The sequence below is a fragment of the Pygoscelis adeliae genome, unplaced genomic scaffold, assembly GCF_000699105.1.
Source record: "Pygoscelis adeliae isolate BGI_AS28 unplaced genomic scaffold, ASM69910v1 Scaffold358, whole genome shotgun sequence".
Lineage (NCBI taxonomy): Eukaryota > Metazoa > Chordata > Aves > Sphenisciformes > Spheniscidae > Pygoscelis > Pygoscelis adeliae.
The window spans coordinates 2,989,690-3,012,474 of NW_008825429.1; the positions used below are offsets into that span (position 1 = coordinate 2,989,690).

The window sequence follows — 22,785 nt, forward strand, 5'->3', positions numbered from 1 at the left end:
GCCTGTTTTGATGGGCTGTGTTTTGTATTTTCATGCCAGGTGAAGCCCCTCTCTTCACTTTGTGCAGTTGTGAATAGCCACGTTCGCGTCAAAATCTCACCAGCCATCATCTGACAACATTATTTTGTCTTGATACAGACTCAGCACGATGAAAGCTGCTTTACTCTGGCGAGACAGACTGGCTACTCTATGGCTTTGACTCATGCAGGAATGTACTTTCAACATTGTCACTGAAGATTCATAGTTTGGTGCTAATGGTGTTAACTCATTCTTTTATAGAATTTTTATGAAAATAGTGTTTAATTCTACCCAGGCATGTCATGATAAAGTATATATCATAATACTGTACTGTGCGGGTAAGTCAACTCATCAGTAGCACTCAGAGCTGCTCTTTCTGTACGACAGGGTCATATTGATCAATTTGACTTAGGTTTTGGCTTGTTGATTGTAAGGCCCGATTAAACTATTAGTTGTTAGTTTTACTTTTGGATCTGACTTCTGAATACATTGCTAAAAAGAGTTTGGATTTCCAAGCACATAATCAATAAATTACTGGCCTAAGTGTCAAAGGTATGAGCTGTGGTTTTGTTTTGTTTTTTAAAGTCAAGAGTAGAGTCAATACAGATGAGAAAACATCCTCTTTTCTGACTTTAGGATGGGAATCGCTGTGGAAGTTAAACCTAGAAATGAGAAGAAATATTTTTTTGTATTGGGATGGAGAGATGCATTTTGTCTAGGAAGCAATGCAACATTCAGATCAATATCCTCCAAATCTGAGAGGACTTCATAGTGTCTTTGTACATTAGGTCTTGGATGAGTGTTCTTCCATCAGTTTGTCCAGCCGCATTTTTGAATCTATGTAAACTACAAAGTGATTAAGTGGTACTTAGTTGTTGGAAAAGATAGAGTTCCTGGGGTCTCTGCTAGGGTATGTTCCTGGGACCTGTTCTAGGATTTAATTTAATTAATTCTTCCCAGTAGTGCCTGCATATGTACATGTTAAGCTTTTCTGTAGTGCTTGTTACCAAAACACCTGTATCTCACAGGTAAACCAGTTGTATGGTTCTAATACAAGTATTCTTGCACTTTGTTGGTCTCTGAACCACTGTGAAGCTTCAATTGTTGCATTTCCTTTATGAGGAGGCAGTGACTTACCAAAGAGGTGAGATTTGCAGGGTGTTCTGCCATCAGAGTTCTGCTCTGCTTGATCAGCTCTATCATTTACAGAAATGATAAACCTTATGAATGTGAATAAACACCTCTTTTATTAGGCCTTGGCTCCAGTTAGTATTATACTCCAGCCAGTTAGAACAAGGTTAGCAGTAGAATATCTGTACTGCTGGGTCTGGATGTGTTGACAGTTACAAAGTCCAGAACTGGGCACAGACTTTATAGTGGTCTGGGGCAGCTTGCTCTCCTGGAGTGAAGCTTTGATTACAACCTTGGGATGCCCATGCAAGATGAGGAGCAGGGGTAGAGTGAGAGCCCGATGATAAAGGATGGAGCTGGTCATGAGGAAAATAAGTTAAACAGCTAAATGCACAGAATGTTTTTAGGTAATACTTTGAGAGCGAGTTAGGCCACTCAAGATAGACTCTCCAGCATAATCTATGTGTCTTGAGTGAAGCTGTACACATAGAAGAGGACCAACTTCGTCTTCTGGTTTTGGCTCCTGGATGAGAGCAGATATAGCATTGAGTAGTGGTATTCCTTTGTGTGCTTGTTAGGAAACCTGCTGTACTTTCTCTGTGTATTCTTCTCTGTGTTGCTTCAGATGGAGATACCTCTCTTACTCTGGTCTGAACTTCTTTGTTTTAGTCAGTTACCTGACTCTGCGTCCCATAAGAAGTCAGATTACAGATTTGTTAAGGTTTATTATCTTAAATATTTAGGTATTCTTTTTGCTCAGTGTGTTGTTTCCTGTCCAAGCAAAGCTGCCAAAATGATTACATATTTATCTTACAGTGCTTTACAATAAGATTTGCAAGGTGAAGTAGGTTATCAGGTCCTCAGAGGCAATACAGCTTGTCACATCTCTAGTGCTGGATTATTTGTGCTTTTCAGCTGAGGGCTGCCTGGTTAGGTCTTGGTGTAGCAAACTGAGCAGTCACTTCAGTTCACACAATTAAGACACCTTGGCGAGCATCTGACCATGATGGCCATGCAAAATCTGCACTCGCCTGAATGGGCTGAAGGACAGTCTCAGCACAGCAGTGTTGGTGTGGGGCTCTGCCCTTCGTGCTGGGATTTCTCTTGCAGAATATTGCAGGCTAACAGATGTACAGAAATTTCCCTGCATATCCTGAGAGTCCTCTTTGTGCCACATAATTAATCTGTCTTCTTTTGTCATTGCCCTTTTTTAACTGCTTGCTGGCACTATGACAACCATAATATTCTGCATATGATTGAATATCGATAAATATGGCCAGGATGATGTGCATTGGCTCAGTTGCACATTAGATGAACTTAGCCCTGGATCTTCAGAGGATGTTGAATACTCGGGTAATATCGCTGTAAGAGGAGGAAGGTGAAGTTGAGCTGTTGGTTGTATAGAGTATTTATCTTGAAAAACCTTTTTTGGAAGAATGCCATGTCTGGACTTGGATGACTGACAGTGTCTGGGACGAGGCTGAATTGCATTTCTAGAAGACAGGCTGTGTTTTCTTATGTTAAAGACTCAATTGTCTGGAACCTTGTTCGAATAACATTGCTTCAGTTCTGGAAAACACTAATATAGTTTCCTTTCATTATGGTAAAGTGTGAAAATTTGTTATCCCTTGTTACTAATAGTAGCCTTGAATTTACTGTTTATAGTTTAACTATTGGAAGTTTTTTGTGACGGAATTTTTCTGTGCTATCAGGAAACTTGCTGTTGAATATCCTATATCTTGGTACTGCGTAGGAAATGGATAGCTTTGGATGAACAGGGTTCCAGAACTCCATGGCAATTTATTAATAGGACCTATATGACTAATTTGGAAAGGCTGCAGTGCCATAGTCTTTAAAAATTTAGACCTGTTTGTTGAAGTAAGATAACAGAATCTCCTGACCCCTCCGGACACTGAATAATGCCCTCAATCATCTGAAGAGATCCAACTTATCCTCTGTTTCTCTGGCTTATTAATTCTTTTGCTGGCAATTTGTGCAAGAGAGAGGAACAAAGGAAATAATTTAAAAATGTAGGAATTATGTGAATTCATGATTCTTAGAAAGTATGGTGCCTTATCAGGTGAGCGATGTCCCACATTTTTTCCATGCAAGCTGTTAAACACTGTAAAATTAAGCAAGTATTTAGATTTTCTTAAGGTTGTGGACACCTGAGGACAGTGACTCTGCAAAATGCCCAAGTAATAGAACTCCATAGTGCTTTTATTTTGGAAACAAAGTTTGCTTTGAGTAGTAGGTGTTTTGTAGCTAAAAGTGTCTTGGATATATAATATGTTGAGATGTTTTTTAGAAATCAATGCTAAGTGGACATTTTCTTGATGATGGGGGGGTCCTCAGTTACATTTTCAGCATGTTTGTAACTAAGCTTTTTTTCTCCTTTTTTATTTTTTTTTTAATTTTAATTCTTGTGTTACTAAACTTAAAGATACACCACCACCACCACACCCCATTTCTGGTACATGGCAAGTGGGGAACATAAACCCAAATGGTAATAAAAATCCTGCACAATTCTGTAATACCATTTGCAATTTTCATAACAAAAGTCATTTTTTCAAATCTTTTTATTATGGTATAAATGTCCCAGAGATGTACCAGAACTTGCTTTTCATTTTGGAATTAGGAAAGTGACTAACCTTTGTCAAGTTGAGGACCTCTGTCCCTAAGAAGGAGGATCACATGAATGTGAAGGTGTGCTGGGTAAGGTTCAAGAAACGTGTTGTATTTCTGCTGCCATGTGATTAGCAGTGTGGTTCCTAATTCCTCTTAAGGTGTTGCTCTGTTTTAGATCAGCTACAAAACCTCCTTGCTGCCTAGCCAAGCTATGCGTTCCCCACTGGAAAGTTACAAAACCTCTCCTAAGTAGAAAATGTGAAGAGAGTGGCCGAGAAACCCTTTATGTAACTGTGTTGATTGGGTTTAAGATCCGTGTCGTTGTTTTCGTGACGTTGAGAGAGAATTGGAAGTCTGTGATCTCAGCAGAGTTTAATGGCAAGGTAATCAGTTACCTACTTTGCTTATTAACAAGCCATTGTGTTCTGTACCAAGTGTAATTTTCACACTATGACATATTCCATCTCTGTGGTAGAAATGGGAGTTATGAACTGGTATGTGCTCCTGAATCTAGGTCTTCTGTTCAATCTGGGATGTAGCCATTAGTCCGGCATTTTGTCTAAATAGCAGCTTTGCATTGCGTATGCTGGAGTTGAAAATATTTCTGTTACATCACTTCTTGGACTCGTTACTGTAAAGTGCTTGTCTCTTAGAAAATACAAGCAGTGTTACCGGTCATTAGTATTAGCAAAAACCCCCTGATATTAACTGTTAAAGGACTCTCCTTAAAAAGAAATTCCATGTAACCAATCATTAAACTTGTCTGTATGGACAGTTAGCTCTGGGCACTTCTGTGATGCTTTTTCTGGCTTATTTGTTTATTCTGACACTTCAGATTGTTTGTTTTATTTGCTAATTATAAAGAGAAATATTTCTGCTGTTTTAGAACATCCTCTGTTTTAAGATGCCAGAAACTTGAGCTGTCTTTTGTAGTGTCACTCGACTATTCCAAACTGTTCTGGAGAAAGAATGATTGACTCTGGAAGCACTAAATTTAAGTTTATTTTAAATTAAATAACCTGTATACACAAACTTTAGGAAGAGCTTCTATACTTTGGGGCATTCACTTGAACTGGTTTTGTTTGTTTGTTTTAGGAATTCATAGTTGTTTAACTTCTTGAAAGAAAATAATTTCTATTGAATGGCTTATGCTATGGCATCGGAAGTCTGTAATCAAATGTTACAGACACTACCGTTTTGCTACAACTTCCCTGTGACAATTGCCTGAACATTAAGTTAGGTAACTGTCACAGATGTGCTAGGACATTTCCAGGCTCGGTTGCTTACATGTCTCATAGCTCACCATGAGGAGCATCATAGCATTCATATAGCCGTACTGTGTTTTGTAAAGGAATTTTTCACTTGTGCAATAGTCTGGGCTTGGACGTGGTAGAGATGCTTATATTTTTGTTTGTCTTTTGCTAATAAAGTTTCAGGTGGTGTATCTCTAGCCAATGTCTTCTGTTTGAACTCTCAGGGAAATCATAATTCTGTGCTTTGATTATTTCCCTATTACCATGGCAAATAATTCATGCTGCTAATTAAGACACTGTTAGAATTGCACAGAAAGATGGGCAAGGAAAGAATACAGCCTACTTATGCTCACAATTTATGTGTCTTATAAATTTATAGAACAGTTATTGCTAAGGTAGCTCACAGTTTACAAATGAAAATATATAACCTTCTGATTCATGCTATCTATCTACTGAAGGTAGAAGGGAAGAGCCACATTTCGCAGAGCCTCATTTTGTCTGGTGCATATGAAGGGATGTGGTTAGGAGAAACATTGTGTCCTGAACTAGATCTGTGTTCCACTAGAGAGAAACACATTCAGAGACCCCCCTCTGTTTAGTACTGGGGGTCTGAAACTGGGAAGGCCATGAGTTCTCTAAATAACTGATGACTGGCAATTTCATGCTTAGCGGTTTCTCATGTAGGTCTCAGAAACCAAAAGGAGACAACTTTGTAATTGTGAAATGAATGGGAAGCCGTTGCAGAGTCTGGGAAGTAGGTAATAAATCCAGAAGACTATTTTAGTGTTGGTTGGAGTTCAAAGAGAAATTAGGAGGCCTATTAAGGTATGTGTTGAACATCTGAGAAATACCAACACTGAAGAAAACCGCTGGTAGTGTCTTCATTGTCCACATCTAATACTGGAGACTCCAAAACTAATGATAATTCTGTGGTACGTTGTGACCAGATATGCTACTTCTGCCTCTTTTCTTTTCCTCCTGTTACAAGTAATATGAATTCAATTCCGTCTTGTCTGAATTGTGGTGGATAATTTGTATATTCTTTCCCGCCTTCAAAAAAAGTTATTAGTAATGTTTGTTTAATACAAAAAGATGAAAATTATCCACATTGCCAATGACGTTAGGGCAAAAGATGTGTCTCCATTGTGGTAGTTCATACTGCACCGTGTCTGTAACTGGGTAGTGCTGCCATTGCACACCTACTGCAGGAGAAAATAAGACACCTAATGTTAAAAGAGAAAGTGCTTTTCTAGTCTTTCTTCTTAAAAAAAGATACTGTTTTCCTTTGTCAAGGACCTATGTGATTAGATATTTATCCTCCTTCATTCCCGGGAGAGCGGACATTGTGGTTCATACTTTCTGTTTTGTGACACAAGATTTCATATAGATGATTACATCTCTGGAATCTATGTCATTCGCCCCCTAAAAGGAATTGATAAACAAACTGGCTTTCTAAAACATGCAAGAAACCTAGAGCAAACTCTTTGTTATCACATTCGTGATCAAATCCAGCATGTGCCTTCCACAGAGTTCCTAATATTTGGTAATGTCTGTGGTTTCCCACGGGGTTGCTTAGGTGGACATAATAAGTGATAGCTGTTGAAAGAGAAAAGGATGAAGACTGGCTTCATCATGAGCTAAATTGGGTGAAAACTATTTTGGATTGTATATGTGTCATACTAGTGTCAATCCATATAGTTTCTTACCTTCACAATAAGTTATTCATAAGAGAAAGAAAATACCAACTATTCAACAAAGTTTAAGTAGATTATTGAATTATTACTCATATCTGCTTCAGAAATTATGGGGTGATTATTCACATCACCTTAATTTTAAACTCCAAATTTAGGACTGCATAAATACTGAACTGAACGGAGAGACCAGAGGATAATTGCAAACCTTCGGTAGAAGTGTGCCTCTCTCCACTGGCTGCATAGGGAGCATGGTCTTGTAAATGAAGTGCTTCAGATTCCCCAGGTAGGAGGACTTGAATAACCTCTGTATCCATTTACTACAACGCCATTTGACTGAACATCTCAAACAAATTTGTAGAGAGCGTGACAGCTGAAAAAAAAGGAAGTGTTCCCACTCGTCTACTGAGATGTCAGCAAGTACTAGTTGCTGTCTGAAAACTTCGCTCTGACTTGCACAAATGCAATCTCCTAAGCATCTCCTGCAGTATCACAAATAAATGTGAGCCCTTGCCGTAAGATGTGTGCCGTGAACGTGGCTCTGTATGTGTGTATTATTTTTAGAACTAGTTTGGGGTTGAAAATGTGCTTTCCAAGAGTTGTACTGTTACAGTAATTTTTTGAGAGATTAGAGGAAAACGTTTGGATAAACCAGTGTTAAGTCCTGAATAAAGAAAAGTTCTCTTCAGTTTTCCGTCCAGAAATCGCATGTCACTTTTTTGTTACTTTCTTGTATTAAGATGTCATCCAACTTTGTTCCTTTTACATAATTACTTGCTTTTTCTTGCATTTCAGATACCTTGATTTAGAATTCTCTTTAATTAAAATTAAAATATAGGAAACGAAACAGGCAGGAAAAATGTCTTAAACTTTGTGCTGTTTTGATTTTAAACTGCTTAATCGTGCGCTTTGCTTCCTGTGAAGTGTTAGAGCAGCTCATGCCTTGTCATCAGCTGCTGCTGGTTTCCAGAGTGGCAGACAGAGAAGCCTAAAGGGGAAGTCTTTTGCGTGTGTGTGTGCTTCTTTCCAGATTCAGTGACATGGGACTTTAGCTGTGGTTTGTGCCTGCACTTGGGGAAGCTCCTCTAGCCATGCTTTAGTCCACCCTGGCACAGCATCGTTCTAGCCTTCATTTGCTGGGCTTGACAAAAGTCTGGGCTGGACAATATGTGATCTCTGATGTAAGTCTGAAGCAGTCACTTGGATCTTCACTGATGGAATGTGGGGAAGAATAATATTTAATAGAGATAAATTCCAAAGCTCCTTCCTGTTTCTCATCCAGAGCCTTTTGATATTTTCATACACTAGCAGCTATGCAAAAGTGACAGTTAAATGGCTGTAGTAGGTATTAATACTTGTATGTAGACTGAAATCACGCTTTCCAGAGTGGTGTGGGGTTTTTTCCTAGCTTGGGATGAATTTGAGCAGAGCTGATTTTTAATTTTTTTTCTTAATAATTTAACACACAGAGCATGAGTTTGTTCCAGCTAATTGTTACTTATAAACTTCAAATATTAAAATTACTTTTTGAACGTCCAGAAGCAGCAGCACATTTCTTCTTCTGCATTCTGTGTCTTAGTTTCTGTAAACTTTTGGAATTCATGTCTGTGAATGAAAAGTATGTAATTTACTTTTCTGTCTCTGATTGTAGTATTTGATTTGCAACTTTATGCATGGCTGAGGAAAGTTAATCACTTACACATTGATTAAGATAATTTTCTCTTTTTGTATTTCAAAACACAAGATGCAGTTGCTCATGCATAAAATCTTAACTTAAAAAGTCCCCCAAACACCAAGCAGTAATGAAACAGTGTTTTAAAAACAGCTTAAAATTTATAGTAGCTGCATCCTCACTGTGCTTTACTACTTACGCAAAAGTAATTTTCAAATAAAATATTAAGGATGATTAAGCGATATTTTTAAATTACTGGTTTTACTTTGTTCATCACTGTACATTCAAATCTGAATAATGCTGTGAAAGTGAAATAGCATTTTAGTATTATTATGGACTCCAAATAGCATAGTTTTTAGTTACAGGAATCAAAGCAAAGTGGCAAACTGAATGTGGATTATGTCTAAATTTAGTAGGTGGCTTATGTGTAATACTTAAACTCACGATCAACAAAAAATGCTAATATGTTTGAGTCAGCTTTGTCATCTTGCTACTACGTTTTTCTGAGTTTAACTTCTGTTGGAGTTGAGTTTATCTTCTTCTAGTTCTGATGTGAGTGCTTTTGCCTGTAGAATGCTCTGGGATTAAAAGAGTGTTCCAAGGGTGAACTTGGTTATTTTTAGGGAGGTTAAACATCTGGATGTTCGCTACAAAACCTTTTCCAGGAAAGCATTTTGTTCCTGAGCAAGAAATATCAGCAGAAATATAAATGCAGCACAACAGCATGTAATCTCTGGCTTCCCAGGGGACTCTGGTATTTTCAGTCCGGTCTGTTGCTTAAAGTAACTCTGAGGATTACGGAAGGATATTGGGAGGATTTACCTCTGTAGTATTCTTGTAGGTGGCTTTGAGACATGGGAATCCAGAACAGGGATGAAACTGAGCAGAGGTACCAAATTAGAAAGGAAGGAATGGTTATGGGGGACATAAGAAATACCTTTGTAATGTTTCTCAGACTCCAGGTGTTTGCATTCTGGCTGAAAAAATGTAGATTTTCGATTGAGATAGGTTGTTTAGTAGAAAATTGTCCTCTATCAGTGTTAAACAGTTTTCTGGATTCAGAAAATACAGAAATGTTACAAGTACAATATAGGATTTGGAGAAGAAAACTTAGGTTGTATGTAATGGTTTTAAGGCATTCCCATGTACACTGTATGTGTATGGGGAAAAACCTCAAGACAGTTCTGAAAGTTAAATTAATTAAATGTGTTTAACAAATAACTTTGTAGAGAGCTAGACTTCTGTTTTATATGAGCTGTCTTACATCCTTGATTATACGGACTACTGCTTTAAAAACATAACCTGGCTGCCTAGCTTGAAACTTGAATGGCTAGAACAAAAGTCTTATGCAAATATGCTAATGTGTTTTGAAATTCCAAATTTCAGCGATATTGATTGCTAAAAAATTACATTTGCAACTGAGGGGTATTTTTGCCCCTTATCAGTTTCTGGGTGCTGCTTAGAGAACTGTGACATTCCTTTTTCATTTTCTTAATACATTTTGAGTATCTGTAGCTCTACACTTTTTTTTCTTAAGCAGGAAAATGTAAAATTTTCAAACTTTAGTTAGTTACTATACCGGTTTTCTAATATTGTTGATATGATGGTAAATATATTTGTGGTGAGAGGCAATTTTTTTAACTAACTGATACGTAGGTGGTTTATGTACCCCTTGAGGATTTCAAAACCTCTCGTGTTTATGTATTGAAAAGCTTATGTCTCTCCAGTTGTATATTAGCTGGTCTAATAAGAGATTGCTCTTCTCCACAAATACGGTTTGATTTTACTTGTATGCATTATGATAGCATGAGGCTGTTGCTGAGTTGAAAAGTCTGTTTTGTTTATTTGAAATGCTTAAATCTGGTCACTCACTTTAATTTGTATTTTGTTATTTACTACATATATTACATGAAAATGTGAATCGAAATAGATGCTGAAGGATCAGCATTCAGGCTTCCAGCATGTAAAATTTCCTGGAAAGCCGAGTCCTCTACTATAGCATCAGCAGCATGTCTTCAAAACCACATAGTGTTTGTTTTATAGTAGCTCCTAGATGCCAGGCATATATTAAGTCATTCTGAGCCTGCTGGTACATGGACATCCCTATCAAGCCCAGTGGTGCTGTATTTTTCCTAAAAGTATTGAGCTATTAATTCCCTAATCCTTAGGGAAATTATTTTAAGTTAATGTAAAAATTAGAGACTATTGTTTCAGTGGGCTTCAGGATTCATACAAAAGTGTCAGTTTGCACTTTTCAAAGCAATTCTGTTAAAGATGGGAAAAATAGAAGTTAACCTGACTTGTATTTATGAGTTTTCCTTTCTATCCGTGTGGTTGGAAGTGTCGTGATTTTTAATAACACCTGAAAAATCTGATGTGGCTGCTCCTAGCGGTGCTGGATTGGACTTCTGTCTGGGTTAGAGTTCTGTTGTTGAAGATTTAATCTGACTCTGCTGTAACATTTAATGAATACCTAAGTAAAAACATTTTTTTAGAGGTGGATCACTGCTCTGATGTGTTCCAGTTTGTCTAGCGTACAACACCCATTAAATGAGTACAATTTGAATTAATGAAATAAAATGAATGTTACACTAAGAGGGAGATGTGAACAGAAGTTATCATCTTGGGTCTTTTTGCTGTGGAGTGTCAATTGTATATTTAGGATGACCATTGCAAATTAATGGATGACCTGTGAACTTACTTTCCTGTGTAATGTTATCTTGATGCCTTTACATAGAAGTTTGCTTTTTAAAAGGCAAACATTTTGTCCAGTAAAAATAATCTTTTTGGTTTCGTTTGGGATTTCTATTAGCTTTTGAACCTAGTTACCCCTGGGCTTGCAGAAATATTACAGACTCACCCTCTGTGTTGTCTGACACTGGATTTGGTGTGTACGTTTCAATTCTGTGTTTGCAGAAGAAGAAGGGTACATAATGAAATGACGATATCTCTCTGATAAAACTAGTTAAATTTTCAAGTGGGTGTAATTTGATACTGGTCAAATATAAATTTCACTTGGTCCTGTACATGAAGCCTCATATATTTCAATTTGTCCAAAAGGTTTACATGGTGCAATATTGAAGACATGACAGCTGCTGTTATGAAAGTTTGCTGTTAATAAGCCTGGCAACATTCAGAGGCTCAGCATGTGAGATGCCTCTAATAATCTGTCTGAACATCATCATTTTATTAAACCTCTACTGTTTAGAATGAGTACAAAGGAGCAGTAGGACATGTTCTCCTTCTTTTTCTTGTTTCTCAGGACTGAAAAGAACACACTGGATAATATGTTTGGAACGGGTCCGTTTGTTTTTTGTGTTGTTTGGGTTTTGGTTCCAACCCCTCCAACCCCACCCCCCCGAAAGCACAATGCATGAAAGTGGAAGAACTGCCAGCTCTTGTGTTGTCACTAGTGTTCGTGTGACTGTGGAGATGTTAATCTGAAAATGAACTTGCATTTAAGGGGGAAAAAATTGTTCAACTGGATCAGTTTACCGTTTGGTGTTGGGAAAGAATGTGAATTCCCCTATTGCTAGTAACACAATTTTAGGTAATTTTAATCTCATAGTTTCCCCATTTGGTGTTGCCTTTTGCCTGTGTGCCAGCTTCTCCCCTTACTGTGTATTTTTCTAGGCTAAATAAACTCAGTTCTTATCTCTCCTAGTCATATTAGAAACTCTTTTCTGCACTCATTCCAGTGACAGGCTGATAATTCTGCTCACACTAAAGCTGAATTCACACTTAAATACCAGTGCCTGCCTTCTTCCTTAATAGTCCTCTCTCCTTCCTGTGCTGTATTTATCGTTGGCTCTTACAAAATAGGATTAAAAAGAAGACACATGAAGAGGAGAGAACACCTCAGGAAAAAGTGTCTATCCAAAATACTAGTGTTTAGTAGGCTCAGCAGTATGGGAAAATCATAATGCTCATAATGTAAAACCTTAATTGACTTCTGTGCTAAATCATATGCAGTTTTAACAAGTTAATTGCATTAGTCTGTTTATATGCATTTAGTGCCATACTAACAATTTAAACTGAAGTTCTGTTTCCTAGCTTCACACTACCCTCAGTCACCGAGCCTGTGGCAGAGGTACCTTGGAAACATGTTGCATTGATTGTCTGTATTTCTTTGTAGTGTATCACTTCGGTGCTTTATACTCAGAAGTTTTCTTCCCGTAATAAATACACGTAGCTCTCTGATTCACTTGTTTCTGTTTTCTTTCTGTTCTAAGTAAAATAGCCATTCTTTCCTTTTGATTAAGAGACTCTGTGGAGTGTGTTGTGTGCTTGTGAGTGTGAGAATTTTAACTGGAGTTAATAGGGAGTCAATGAGTTGCGTCAGAACAGGAGCAAAATCGCAGTTTAAGCTTAATTTCCCCCATCTACCGCCTTGGTTGTAACTGAACTAATCATGGGAATTGTTTCGTGTTCAGATATGGCTTTGTGCGTTCTCTCTGTGTGGGATCCATTCAGCAGCAAAAAGCTGCTGTTTGACATAGTAGTAATGTAGATCCTAATGATATTTGATGCTTGAATTTTTTTGCCTATTTAAAGGAGTTCATTCTTTGTAAAGAAGTTGCCTTGCATTTGCTTTTTAAAAAGCAAAATATGTTGCTGTTTGATTTTTTTAGAATTATACTTCTGGTTTTGTGAACAGCAGTGCATTATTCCTCTACAAATGAAGTACTGGAACCATGAAATATTATCATTACAGTATTACAGAAAACTTGGTGTGAGATGTTACTTAAAGTTTTTCATTCTAACTACATGTAAGGTTTGTTTTTTTGGTGGGGTTTTTTATATTTTAAATTCCTTGTTTTTCACTTGTATTGGAAAGTAGAAGGGGTGTTATTTTCAGTCAGTGCTTCTGCTTCAATGAAGAAATTAAACATACCTTAAATTTTCTGGGTTCAACTGCTGGTAGTTCCTTGACCCACTTGAAGCTCATTTTTCCCCCACTAGCACTTTTTTCTTGTATTATCAGGAATAATGATGATACTTTCTGCTTATATCAATATGCCTTTTGATCATATTTGTATGTTTGGAGAATAGATTGATTCATCTCAGGTGTTTGACTTGTGTGTGTGTGTGTGTCTGCCAAAGTAATCTGATACTACTGTAGAGCTTTCAGTCTGCTACAGACCCGAGAAGCTTTTTGTTGTTCTTGAAATGAACAAGTGTAGAGCTGAAGTCTTACTATCACCCACTTTTCTAAATTTAGAAAAACTTAAAGTCTGAGTGGCACAGTTTTAAAGTACTCAAAAGTAAGGTTAGTCCAGTATGACCAATTATGTGAGCTTATTTTGGTGCTCTGGGAATATGTGGGAGAGAAGGTCGGGTTTGGGGGTTTGGTGATTTGTGTGTTTTGGTTTTTTTTCTTTTTTTCTTTTAGTCAAAACTTTTTTTTGGGTGCGTGTAAGACACTTTTACAGGACATGTTATTGTCAGAGGTGGTACATTAATTATTTGGCAATAGCTTGCAAAATAAATATGAATCTCTTAATTGTGAGACAGAGATGAGATATTTGCTCACCACTGTCTTGTGGTCCAGATGGAGCAGCAGTGAAGATTGGGACAAATAATTAATTCCAAGTAATGAAAACTCCCATGTTTTATCAGCTCGGATAACTTTTCATTATGGCTTAGGGTCTTCTGAGGTGCTGTTGGCTGAAAGTAATAACATGCTGTAGTACCCGTGTTAACAGTGTTGAGTCATGATATAAATTGCTTGTCAGCATTTTCACTGCGGTGGCTTCTAACCCTGCTTGGAACAGGTCTTCCTGCTCCTGTAAGAGCAAAATACCCACACTGAGCCCACACTGAGTCTGTTCTGACTGTACTGTGGCTGGCAGCAGTAACCATTAGGTTGTAGGCGTCTCACTATATAGCTTGGATGGGGCTTTGTTATTGAACAGGGGATTCTTGTGCAGAAGAGACTTGTACTCGTTCTTCAAGCAGTAAATATATTTTATTGTAAACTGGAAGTAGGGAGCATCCTCGTGTTTTAGGTGATTATAGTAATTGTTAATGAGCTTTTCTGTTAAGTAGAAAAAGGCTTACAGAGATCAAAACATAGATGGGAGCCCAAGGTGAAGACTTCGGGGAAGTTTTTATCTTCTTCCTGTAACTAGAATAAGTGCCATAAAATGAAACCTAGCACTAAGCAGTCTTCTGTGTAATGCAGAACTGTACTACCAAGTGATTGAAAACTCTGGGTTGCATATATGACTGGGATATAAATTGATACCTTTATAACCCAAAAAGGTCTTAGCTGTCAAAATTGCAGAAAACTTTCCTGAGCCAGGGATAACCACTGATATTTCCAAATGGCCCTTCCTGAAAGCACAATGTTGTTTGGATCATGATGAGGCTGTCTAGCATAAAACTGTAGACAGCTTGCACAGTGATACTCAGTAGACTTAAATTACAGCAACCACTCCCTTGATTTGCCTTTTTTCCTGATGTAAAAAGGTCTATTTTTGGAAAATTCATACAGTTGAAAGTGGTAATTTAGATAGAAGAGCTGTTTCAGCAAAGCTTTGGGGTAGGCTAAATATTGGACTGACCTTTGCAGAGTTCACTGGTCTGTTGGAATCTGAAAATTTACATAAAGAAATATGCTTGTGGCTCTGGCGAGAAAAGATTGTGCGTAACAGATCTTGATTTGACCTCCTCTCTTCTCCCTCCTTCCAATCCTCCTTTTGATTATTTGTGGAAGGTGGAAACAGTTTTCCAGATGAGGAAAGTCTCCCTATGTGGTCAGTTCGTTCTTGCGGCTAAACCACAACCTTCTTGCTTTGTCAGATGTCTCATACATATATTTATGTATGTTTTCATAGTTATATATTTATCTCTTGTTCTGATATTTGCTGATCTTAATTCTTCCACAAAAGCATTATATTCTTTTTTTTTTTTTTGGCAATTTATATGGTACTACAGCAAAACTTGAATCTATCCTCTGCAGTACACTGAAGTCTTCTATAAATTGATAAACTATGAAGACAATTACAGACAAGACAATTGCTTTACTTAGTTCAGCAAATGAGTATTACCTCTTTTTCTCATTCTCATGAAACACGTTTTTTAACATACTAATAGTTTGGCCCTTGCAAATGCAGTATGGCTACTTCTTGTACCTCACTGAATGCCCTAACATGTTAATGGTGCTGGGGTTTACTTGACAGTCTCGTTAATGGATGGCCAGTGCCTCAAGATGTTGTACTGTGGTAGGACCATGTAGCTGTAGCAAAGGCATCTGGAGAGCTGGGGATTATAAAAGTGTATGGGTGCTCAAAGGGCTTGTGGGGTCAGATAACTTTGTTATAGTTTTCAAGAGATGGATACTACTGTGTGCTGCAACTGTAGAGTTTACTAGTGAAAACAAATCTGGAAGGACTGAAATAGCACCAACTATTACAAAATGTTGTCATAGGTTGCAGCAACTACAGTACTTGTGGTCTGTTTTGAAAACTAACTTAATTAAACCAGTGCTAACTTCTGCATAGAAGGTTAGTTAGAGGGAAATGGGAAGGCTAGTTTTCTTTAATTTACATTAGCTCCAGCAAAGCGTGGATTACAGGTACACAGGTGTGTGTATTACAGTGTGCTTAATCAGACCTAACTGTAAGCTGCTCCTGAAAGGGCTTTAGTCCCACCTTGTCCCTGGCCACATGTTGACTCCTTTCATCTTTGCGTCATACCCAGTAATTGTGCTACTGCTGGCCTGAATTAAAACTCACTTCACAAAAACGATAATTTGCCAAGTCAGCTTACTGGTTTGCTGGGGTAATTTTTCCACCTCTTTCTTCTTTCCCTGCCCATGAATAAAATAAGCTTTACTAGCAAAGCCCAAGCTAATTGTAATGGTAAATGTTTGAAAAAGGAGGTTTTGTTGGCAGAGCTCTATTAATGTCACTGAAGTCAGAGGTGAGCTAACTTAAGGTGGCTAAAATTTGCAGTGTAGGGCTGGCCTGTTAGTCTCTCTTGCCTCAGACTTTCGATTTTCAAACCAACACAGGCAAATCCTATCTTAAGCTGAGTCCTTTAGATTTAACTGTCAAGAAGGGGTAAAAGTAGTAATTTTTTTAAAAAGTGAAACCAGGGCTGTGCCTCGGCTCAGCACTTTGCCCGGGCTGGTCTGTAGTAGGATGCCAGTGTTCTGGGACAAATAGCTGATCTGAAACAGCTCAATTAAAATAAACATGACACATTTAAAATGCAAAATTGAGTCAAACTTTCACTACTAACAGGCTGTGTGTTTTGATATCAAATGTGTTTTTCCATATTTTCTTGTTCAGTTTAACTCATTGAAATGATACCTACTAACTTTTCTTCCATGGGGATCCATTATTGCAGACATCATTGTATGGATGTTTTGTTCACATTTTAAAAAAAAATGTTTGCAGTCATATATATTTGTGATACAGTTTCAAAATCTACTTCTGGAGAGGATTCCTTGGCTGGTGGTGACATATATTTGGCAGTAAAAGCATGCCCTGTTTTTCATGACAGCTTGTTTTTTCTTTCTTTGAGAAAGAAAGAAGGGGAGGTTCCCAGGTCTTTTTTTGTTTGTCTGTTTTAGAGCAAAAAGCCCAACCCAAACCAAATCAAGCAACCAACCCTCTTCAATAAAACAATGAATGGCAAAAAAGTGAATTTATTTTTGTGTGTAGGTAAGAGGTGAAAATTATGTATCCAGGCTCCCATTCAGTCTGCAAATAGGTAGTATGAAATAAAAAACCCTGTATTTTCTGTTGCAGTGATGTCAAAGACATTCAACATACTTTTGGATATTTATTTTGGTTCTGACTACTTAATACTCAGATATGTGTGTCCAGTACAACTTACTTGAAGGTGTAATTTTCCTCCGTTAATCGCTGATTGCAAATTCTGCTTCCAAGTATCCTGTTTAGTGCAGTTCCACTAGAGTGCTGGGGAGGTCAGGAGCTGAGGATGCTTTTGAGGTACAGGGACGCTGTTCTGCGTTGGTTGGAAATAATGCTCCTTTGAATGAGCAAGGTATTCTTATGCTTCCATGCAGGGACTGGGAGTTGTGCTCCCGTTCCTGTGGGGAAGTGAGTGCTCCAAGCTGAATGTGAAATCTGGAAATCTTCCAGTTACTGTAATTCTTAAACACTGTGAAACATGCACTTCTTTGTTCTGTCGGCAAACACTCGGGTGAACTAAAAGGGTAGCTCAGATAATGTTTTTAACAGAAAATGTTTTTTTGCAAGATTGTCTCTCCTGATGCCTTACTGGCTGTATACTTCAGTTTATTCTCGAAGTGAGCTCAGAGGAGTGTTTTGTCATAGCAATTTAGTTGGGAGCTTGGCGTTTGGTTTTGGGGGGAGAGTTTTAGGAAAGCAGCTTTCTGGAAGGGGTAGAAGAGGGAATTGGGTTTTTCAGTTGGATGTGTAAATATATATATATGGCCTCTAATAGTGTGAAAATGTTGTTCTGAGCCCTGTGTCTGATAAACAGCAGAATTATTCTCTGGTTACGACTTTGAAATGCCTGCCTGAGCCCTAACCAAGTCTGTGTAGGAAAAACTGGTTTTAGTGGGACATCTCAAATTACTCTTTTCTTCACTTCAGACTTGCTTTAAGTTTTTTTTCTGATATGATCTGTGTTTCCATAAATTACTCAGACTTAGCAGACCTTATCTGCACATGACAATGAGATGAAATTGTAAACTTACTTTAGAAAACAAGCTATTCCTTTAATGTAAGTGAAGCCATAGCAATTTGCTTGTTTTTCCTATGAATCACACTAAAGAATGGAATAGTGTTGAGATATGTTTACAGCTGTGGGTGCCATGACTTCACGCTTAAAATTATACCTTTAACTGTTACACTCAGATTTAACTTTGGTTTGGCAGCAAGCCTAATGGAGGCTCTTAAATATGTATATATCTTGCTCATGTAAGGCAGTTGAAAGAGGCTTTTTAGTCATACCCTTGACCTGGAATCCAGTAAAGGAAAAAAGTAGTATTGGTTTTACCTACGGAGTGAGTCTGCTCCCAACTAAAATTAATATTTGCACAATTAACTGTAATTGATCTTCATGTACATGGCGGTGCTCTTCTTTCATGTGCCCTAGGACTGTGCTCTGGAGTCCTTGAGTTTGATTTGCTCGTCTTAATGAACGATACTACAGTGATAGCTCACAAATGCCTCACACTGTAGCATCAAAAATTAATTGCTCTTAGCAATAAATTGTCCCGATCACTGTATTCTCTCATACTTCTTTTAAGGAATAAAATAGTACAATGTTTGGAAAATATCAGAGACCAGTAGATTCAAGAAACATTTTCCTCATGAGTGGCACACTCTTGCAGGATCAAAAGAAAATAGATGCGTAGGGTCATTGCGGCAGCGTGAAGGTGAACATTGATTTCTGCCTACAGCTGATAGCTCCAAAAACCAGGGGTGGGGCGGGGGAAGCCAGTTGCAAAATGTTCTCCAACTTGTCTTGAATTTACCAACTAGTATTTCTTGACTTTCTGTTTTTCTATTGCTATAGCAATCACTGATGTAACAAACACATTAAATAGCTTTTGAAATATATAAAACCCTTGGAGGAGGTGGAGACGGGAACTTTCTCCATCCTTGATTTTGTCATTTAACACCAGATTTCCATCAAAAGTTGGTTATTGGGGTTTGGAGTTTTTTTGGTCTTTTTTTCCAGTTGTCTTTGAAAGAACTAACTGTCTGCTGAGATGGGACCCTCATACTGAATGCATGCATTCAGCAAGTTCTGAAAATGAATGGTGAGTAATAGGGCAGGGAAGGAGATGCTTCATTGTCACCTTTCCAATGCTGGTACCCACTTACAAGGAGTTTTCTTTTGAAGAGAATGGAAATTGGTAAAGTGGGATACATGTTTTGGTGGGCATGGATTATTGTCACTTACCTTGTGAGGAGACAGTGGACATTTGATAATAAAACTGGTATTTTAATTGTAGATGAAGAGTACCATATTGATTGAATAAATAGTCGTGGCTTTTAATGTGGGCTGAAGAGTATTTGAAGTGTTGTGCGGTCACTTCTCAAGCAGCCACATCTTTCAGAAACTGAAATATGCAGGTGAATTCACATATGGATCCAGTTTACCCCAGTTGTGTCTGGTATGAGAATGTCCCCATGAGTTTTGAAGGACTTTTTGTATAGGAGAAAAAGTACAGACTAAAATTGTAGTTCAGAAAGACTTACATTAGATGTCAAGAAATGTCTTCTCATTTCACCAATGAGTGTTCTAAACAGCAGGTGAGGTAAACATCTGTCATGACTGACTGACTGTCTTTCCCCAAAGTAAGATCAAATTATAACTCAAGGAATTAAATGATCTCCTGACGTTCCTGTCAGTGTGAATTTCTGTGGTTCTGTGATAGATGTCTGCAAGTTGTAGATTTGGTCCCATTAAACTAAAAGACCTGTCTCTTCTATTTTAATCCATCCTTACTCTAGCCTATCTAGTATGCTTACCTTCCTTTTATGGTTTTTTTTTTCCTTACTCTTGAAAGCGCTTGGATATTATGATCACTGATAAAGAAAAATACCTGATGAAGTGCAAAAATACCTGATGAAGTGCAATCTTCTCTCTTCATGTGAACTTTAGTGAAGTTAGTTCATCTACTGCACTTTTCAAGTTGATGTGATTTATTTGTTGCTCTATTGTTTGCATTCTCATATATGTACAGTAAATGCAGGGAAAGTTTATCTTGCTGCTGTTATAACAGCTTTTGTATGAGAATGATTCATGTCCAAGGCCTTTAGCATGCATTGCTATGGAAACTTCGGTGCGCAGGCTTCTCCTTCCCCCCTCAGCGGAATTTTTCACAGTAATTGCTCTTGTACCTGGAAGTCAGGGGAGTGATATTTGCTACTGAAACATTGAGCGGCTGAATTTCTTTGATCATCCATTTAGTAGGCTTCTTGTGCAAACAGAAAGAGGTTTTTATTTCAATTGCATAGAACTTCCCTGATCTCTGAGGTGATAGTTTTGGGGTACTTAAGCCAATGCTGCCACTGAAAAGTCTTTCGTCTTTGATTTTTATGCCCAGAAACATGCCAGATCAGGAATCTGAATCACTTGAGAAACCTTCCCATTCATTCTCCATTATTATTCAAGCAGACAAGTCCCCTGATTGAGTTTTCCATGTGGTTTTGCAAATGGTTGTGCTGGCACGGGATGAAGAAGGAGAATAGATGACTGGTAGAAGGTGAGAAGTTGCTTTTGTAATGGCAGTGTTGGCTTGTGGTCATGTCAGACTGGCCCATGATGAGTAGCTTATGTAAAGAGTAATGCTCTGTGCTGTCATCAGGAGACACATTTAGTTCCTAGTTCTGTCTTTCTCTGGGTCATCATTGAACAAAGTGAGTTGCAGGTACTTATTGCTCAACAAGGAGGGCAAAAAGAAGTACCAGGCTTTGCCTAAGGGACTCCTTCTGCTGGTTTGGAAGGACTTGTTGAGACTCTTATCAAGAAACTGCTTATCTTTTGGTGATAAGGAAGACCTGAAACATGAAAACCAGTGCTTGTATTGACTGGGTGATTTTCTTGAGTTGGAAGTGCAAAAGAATAACAAAACCAGAGGAATTAAGAAGTAAGTACGTAATAGGAGAACAGTAGGGTTAAAAGAGGGGTTTTTATAAGAAATTCCTAAGCAGTCAGATAGCAGAGACCCTGTAGGGTGAAGGTTCACAGTCAAAGACAGGTGAGCTTGGACCTGTGGCCACAGAGGAAAAGAGAGCTTGACCTGCAGCTACTGATACAGAGGAAAGAGAGCTTGCAAGTGTCTCTAATGTAACGCTCTTACTGTTGTTGTTGCAGCTTTTATTAGCTGGTTACCATCTTCTCTAGCTGGGAATGAAGCGGGTCTCTGTTCCCTTGGGAATACAGAAGTTATTCATTTTTTCCCAGAAGAAGGGAGAGTGCTGCTTGGAACGCCAGCTGTAACTGGTGTGGCATATTTGCATGGTTACTGTTTGGGATGGGTGGAAGTGGTGGTGTGTCGCAATGGCTGGGCATCCCTGGAATTGTTCTGTAGGTAAAGGTCTATGGAGCAGTCTGTGCCAGGCCGGAGAGCTCGCTGCTTGGATTGTTGTCTGGACAATACTTTCACTGTATAGCTGTAGGGCTGACACACAGAATATGTTATAGAACAGTGCTTGCTGTGTCTCTGTCTTGGCATGCCTTAGCAGGCTCTGTGTTGTAAGCACTTGCCCGTGAAGCAGCCAGAAATAGATGCCTAATGGCAGAGAATTTGCTAAAATTGATCTCAGCCATGTAAAGATGCAGGTTCAGCGTAAGATCTTGAGTTTTGGGAAGGCGTTTGGGAAGTTACCTCTCACTAGCTGGCTGAGAAAAGGAGCTTACAGAGGAAAGTAAGCCATCAGTGTGTTTTGTTTTTGTAAAGTACTTGGGTCTAATATATGGGTCTAATATTATAGTCTAATAACTATAAATAGTTATTCGTTACTTGACTGGGTTAGCAAGAATCTGTCTGATAGCCTGATTAAAAAACTTACTTCTAAAACAACTTCCTTACATGGATGTTGAATTTCAGGTGTGGTAGTGTAAGAATCCTAAAAAATGTACTTCCCTGGGAAAACCAGTGGTATCTTTGTATTTTGAGCATATATACTAGAGTATATATGTTCTGCATCCATGCTAGAGTTTAGAAACGGGTTGGTAGTTGTTCTTGTAATGTGGCACGCGGATGAACTGCACTAAAGTAAGTCCTTCAGAAGACAGCAGTCTTTAGCATGGCCTTACCCAGTATTAATTTTCAGAATGAGAATGAAGAATAATGGTCTTTTCTTCGTGGATTGTCATGTAGTAAGTACCAAGAATTGCTTCTAAAATCAGTATTTAAGTCAAAGGACAGCTATGCGCAGGCTTGTGACAGGCATTTTCTGTGCATAAGTTTCCACTACTTGCTATGAGATTGAATACTTAATTTTACAAAAGTACCTTGTAGAAGGAAGATGGTTTCATTTTTGTATGTGCAGTGGAAGGCTGGTTAAATGTGACTGCACAAAGTCTACTCCAACTTGTGAAAAATTTCCTAAGTGTGGGTTTTTGTTTTGGTTTTGACTGATCCCATTTGAGAAGAACATAGCACTGGTGCCATGTTTGGCTGTGGGAGTATGCAAACTTGCACACTTGAAATATGCTTATAGGAGAATCCAGTTATATGCATATGGACTCGGTTGGACTTGTAGAAGGTAATTTAAATTTCAGTTAAAAATACAAATGGTTTTGCAGATCACTGTCTAGCATTTTGAATAATACTCAAAACTTTGAAGTAATCTTACTTCTCGATTCTTTCATGTGATGCTGTCATTTGCTTATTATCTCTAGTCTAGATTAATGCATTAGAAAGTGTTTA

The 22,785-nt window shown here is 38.1% G+C and overlaps 1 protein-coding gene across 1 annotated transcript in view; it reads left to right on the plus strand.

Moving 5' to 3' along the window:
* The first annotated feature begins 21,686 nt into the window (after positions 1 to 21,686).
* Positions 21,687 to 22,785, plus strand: part of SPPL3 (signal peptide peptidase like 3) — a 34,143-nt gene continuing 33,044 nt past the window's right edge. Inside the window, exon 1 of the mRNA XM_009330865.1 lies at positions 21,687 to 21,778. Within this exon, the coding sequence (XP_009329140.1) occupies positions 21,687 to 21,778 (92 nt within the window). The remainder of the gene's footprint in view (positions 21,779 to 22,785) is intronic.